General features: G+C 43.7%; 1 protein-coding gene across 5 annotated transcripts in view; it reads left to right on the top strand.

The window, feature by feature from the left end:
- Positions 1-4,391, top strand: part of ice1 (KIAA0947-like (H. sapiens)) — a 12,063-nt gene that overhangs the window by 4,548 nt on the left and 3,124 nt on the right. For all 5 annotated transcript variants that reach the window (XM_032518433.1, XM_032518434.1, XM_032518431.1 and 2 more), the window contains 3 exons: positions 397-486; positions 641-1,008; positions 1,723-4,245. In XM_032518433.1, coding sequence (XP_032374324.1) covers positions 397-486; positions 641-1,008; positions 1,723-4,245 — 2,981 coding nt within the window. The remainder of the gene's footprint in view (positions 1-396; positions 487-640; positions 1,009-1,722; positions 4,246-4,391) is intronic.

The following is a 4,391-nucleotide window of genomic DNA, read 5'->3' as shown; positions in this document are numbered from 1 at the left end:
ACACACACACACACACACACACACAGGACCAATTCATGCACAACTGGAGAGATGCCAGAGTGAGTGGGCTGCCAGACGGACCCGCGCCCTGAGCAGTGCCCCGGAGGTGAACTGGCATCTCTCCAGCTACCAATCCACACTCTTTTACTTTTGTCTGTACACAGACACAGCGTTCCCAACACAACTTGCTACAGACTGAACTACTGCCACCCCAGGTACAGGCTGTAGATGGTGCTAGAGGGGCAGAGTTTTTTTTTTTTTTAATTACCTGCTTCATGTAGTTCTACTAGAGAGTTAGTTTTATAAGTCTTACGTACTGCACCTTTAGCCCTTAAAAGCAGATTATTGTTATTTTTTACTTTTGCAGCATGTAATTGTTAGTGTGTCTTTTTTCAGAAAAGTTCCAGATGCTTCTACAGAGCTTGTGGGCATGTGTGGAACCTACTCAACCGCAGCAATCCTCAACAGACCTGTTGCACTTACCTGGTAGGGCATCGTTAGACTCTCTTGGATATCTGTGTGTTTTTATTGACACAACGTAGCAGGTGTCTTCACTTTTGAATACTTTTTGTTCTTTGGTTTTTGATTGTATTTCTTTCACCATTTATGGCAATCATTTCTTTTATTCTTGTAATTTCAGAGTCCAGGTCAAAGCCAGTTCTACACTCCTCCCCACAAAACAGACTGCGCTCTCATCTGAGTAACACGTCCCAGTCTGCTCCTCACAAGAGCAGAGAATCCCACAGTTACCCCATGCAGACAGGAGACACGTTTACACAGTTAAAAGCCTCTCCTCGCTGGGAGAACGCCATCAAGCAGCAAGCATCTCTGACGTCAATGAATAGTGCCAAGAAACAAACAGACACTCCCAAAAAAAGAAAACGATTGTCCAAGGAACACAAAAGTGAGGAGTCATCTACTGACCTGGGCAGCTTCGAAGTGTCTGTTGAACAGATAATGGCATTGTTCAAACCAATGCTTGCCTGCATTTCCCCGCTACCAGATTTGGTAAGAATTCCTAAATGTTTTAATGCAAATGCTTTTTTAAATTACCGACTAATATGCCATTTCCCCTGTATTTATTTGTGATGTTGAAATCTCTTTAAATGTGCAATGCAAGAGTTATTATGATCACAAGTCACAGAAGATAGAAAGTAAAACCACTTTCCAAAGAGAATGTTTGTGTCGTACACTAGTTCAAGATGATGTTAGTTAATTTATCCTAAAATATTTCAAAACCATTTACAGGGTTATGAAATTTGAAAAATGCAAATTCCAGGCCTGGAAAGGTTTTGGAAGAATAAAAAAACTAAGAATGTTTTGGAAAAGTCATGGAATTCTTTTAACAAAGCATAATAATATGTGATATTAAAAAATAAAAAATCTATTAATAAAAAATGTATTTTACGTCGTCTTAACCTTAACTTTCTATTCGGGGGTGATATCACAAATTCCACTATGAACCTCATAAATTGTCATTCATTTCATTTTTAAACCTCTGAGGGTAAATGTTAACACAGATTTTTATTCTTATTGTATATTGTCACCTGAGATTTTCTGAGAATACATAGTTGTGGAAATTTGCCAAGAAGTATAGGTTGAAATGCGTATGTGTTTGAAGTGAATCAATGTCTTGCCTTCTGATTACCCTGGTCCTCCTTAAAGTGCCATGGTGGTTGTATCTTATTGCAAACTACATCAGTGTTTTCTTCTTTCTGTCAGGACACAGAGATGGAATCGATGGAGGCAACTGATGGGGAAAAGGAAAACCATCCCAAAATCTCTGACTCGGCTCCTTCTCAACAAGAAGCGTCCTTACCCATCACACCATCAGAAGAAACAAGCCACTGTCCAAAGACTTCTGCACTACCAACAGAGGTGAAGGCAGATGTACCAGGGGTCACAACACAGGAAGGGGAACACAATTCTAATGAAAATGATGCCACAGACTTGGGACAAATTGAGTTGAGTAGCGTTACTGAAATGAAGGGCAAAAGCAACACAGATGCTGATGAAATCCATCTTCAAAAATACATGCAGACTGAGCAGGAGCCAGAGGCTGTGAGTTTAGGGTCTGCATCATCTTCTTCCACGTCAGACATAACAATGTTGGTTGAGGTTGTCTCTGTAACTACTGAAAGTCAAATGGGATCCGGCTGTGCAAGTCCCAGTAGCATTGTCGCTGGTAGCATCTTTGAAAGGGACAATGCTTTAGGAAAGGCCAACGAGGATCAGTCAGAGACTATTACAAAGATGGATGTAGACACAAGCCTGAGTGATGTTACTGGTGCTGAAACAGTCACTCCTGATGGTGGAGAGTCACCCAGAAGGAGTGATACAACCGCACTCTCTGAAGACACAGCAGATGTACAGTTAGCTACTTCCTCAGTTTCTTCCTCAACATTCATTGACTCTGTGAGAGACGCTGAGGTTACAAATACAGAAAGTGGCTCAGAAATGGGCAATCGAGATGCCGCAGTCTTTAAACCCCAGGAGAATAAAGGCTGTCTTGGTAAAGACACAAATGTGCCAGAGTATACCCCCTGTTTGTCAAGCAGCAGTGATGACATCGGTAGTGTCTCCAGTAAACCTTTTGAAGAGAGGCTTGAAAGTGATGCAACCATAAAACCTATTGGGGAGGAAGATGGGAATGAAGCACAAGGAGCTGGAGCAGATGATGTAGCAGCTTCTCCCTCAGAGTCAAATGATGCTGATAGACCTCCGTGTCCTCTCAAGTCTCCACTGTTGACGAAGGAAGATGACAAGTCCCATGCTCACCAGGAATCTGGTCACGCAAATCTTGAAACTCCTTCAAAAAAGGATGTTGACATGGAGACTTCAGAGAGTGAAATACCATCAGACCATGGACCTTCCCTTTCTGACTCCCAAGAGACTGTTAACTGTGAATTTGTGAAAGAAAATCTACATTCTGTGTGCAGACAGTTGAGTCCTACATGTCTGTTACCCACTTTAAAATTGCAGGCTTTGGAAACCCATGCAAACCCAGAAAGATTGAATGTTGGTGTTAACATTGAACACAGTTCAACATACGAAGAAACTCTAGAGTCTGTGCCCAGTTTAGAGGGCGAAGGTGTCTTTGAAAATGCTAATGTCAAAAACTTGCTTCAGGACAGCATAGACGCAAGTAACCATAAAGTGGCCAAATATAATTTACGCTCTGGCAGGTCTACTACCTCATTGAAGAGTGCTGCTGCCACAAATAGACAAAATAAATGTTTGAAGTTGTCTTCAAGTGTGCTTGAAAAACAAAGCCCACATGTGATCAGAGAGAGAAAGCCTAGCCCAGTGGATGATTCTACAGCGCAGTCACCAGAATGCATCGGCCAAGTTCGCTCTGAAATGGGCCCTCCACTTCCTCGTGTCCTAACCCCCCTGAGCACACCTCCAAAGGCGGGCAAATCGATCAATCCAAGGCAGGCTATTGGGAAACTGTCCTTTCTCTCACCCATGGATAGATTGGCTTCACCTACCACTCCTGTCCAGGCCCACTTGACACCCAACAGCCAGCAGCTGAGTTCCTCATCTCTAAACGGAGTCCCCTCATCGCCACTTCAGTTTGGCTCGGCCACTCCGAAACATGCTGTGCCGGTCCCAGGTCGCCTGCCCGTGACGGCAATGAGTTCGTCTCCGTCGTCTTCCTCCACCCCTGTGTGTCAGGAAAACTCCATGAGGATTCTTGACACCATGTACCCGGAGCTCTCTGCCCACGCCCGGACTCTAAGCATTCTAAGAGGGAACGTCGGTCTTAGCGTTTGTTCACTGGAGAATGGAACATTACCGACAACAACCGAAAGTCAGATGTCTTCCTTTAAAACGATCAACTCCGCTTCAACGGCCTTCACCAAGACAGAGATGAGAGGAGAAAAAAGACAGTGCATTGGTATGCCTCAACCTAAAAGCAGCAAATGTCTCCGGCTAGATAACTGCTCTTCTGTCAGTCGCAAGCAGGTGCCTTCCTCTTCCTCAAACAGTGGAGAGGAGACCGCCTCACCCCAGACTCCAAGGCTCCAACGGCTAAAAAATGAGACAGTCTCTCCACCCACGGAAGGTGGAGAACCTGCAGAACAAAATCTTATTGCTAACTATTTAAAGAAGATTGAACATCAGTGTTTTGATCTATTGCCTGTGATCCAGAGCCACCTGTATGTTGGTAACCTGCCCAAAAAGCCTGTCTTAAGAGACGAGGAGAAGGAGGTTATCTCCGAGATCTGCCAAAGCAGCTCGGTGAGTATGCTGGTTTATTGCCATTCATCCATTGACTTAACTCTGACCCTCTAGTCACTTTGCATTGCTTTACTAGTATGAGTAACATCTTAAAAGAGAAACTAGCATTTTTCAGGTGATCTCTGCGGCCATTTGGTTTCCTTTTT

This window comes from Etheostoma spectabile, chromosome 6 (genome assembly GCF_008692095.1).
Source record: "Etheostoma spectabile isolate EspeVRDwgs_2016 chromosome 6, UIUC_Espe_1.0, whole genome shotgun sequence".
Classification (NCBI taxonomy): Eukaryota; Metazoa; Chordata; class Actinopteri; order Perciformes; family Percidae; genus Etheostoma; species Etheostoma spectabile.
The sequence above is the reverse complement of the archived record's forward strand: the minus strand, read 5'-3'. Positions and strand labels throughout refer to the sequence as shown.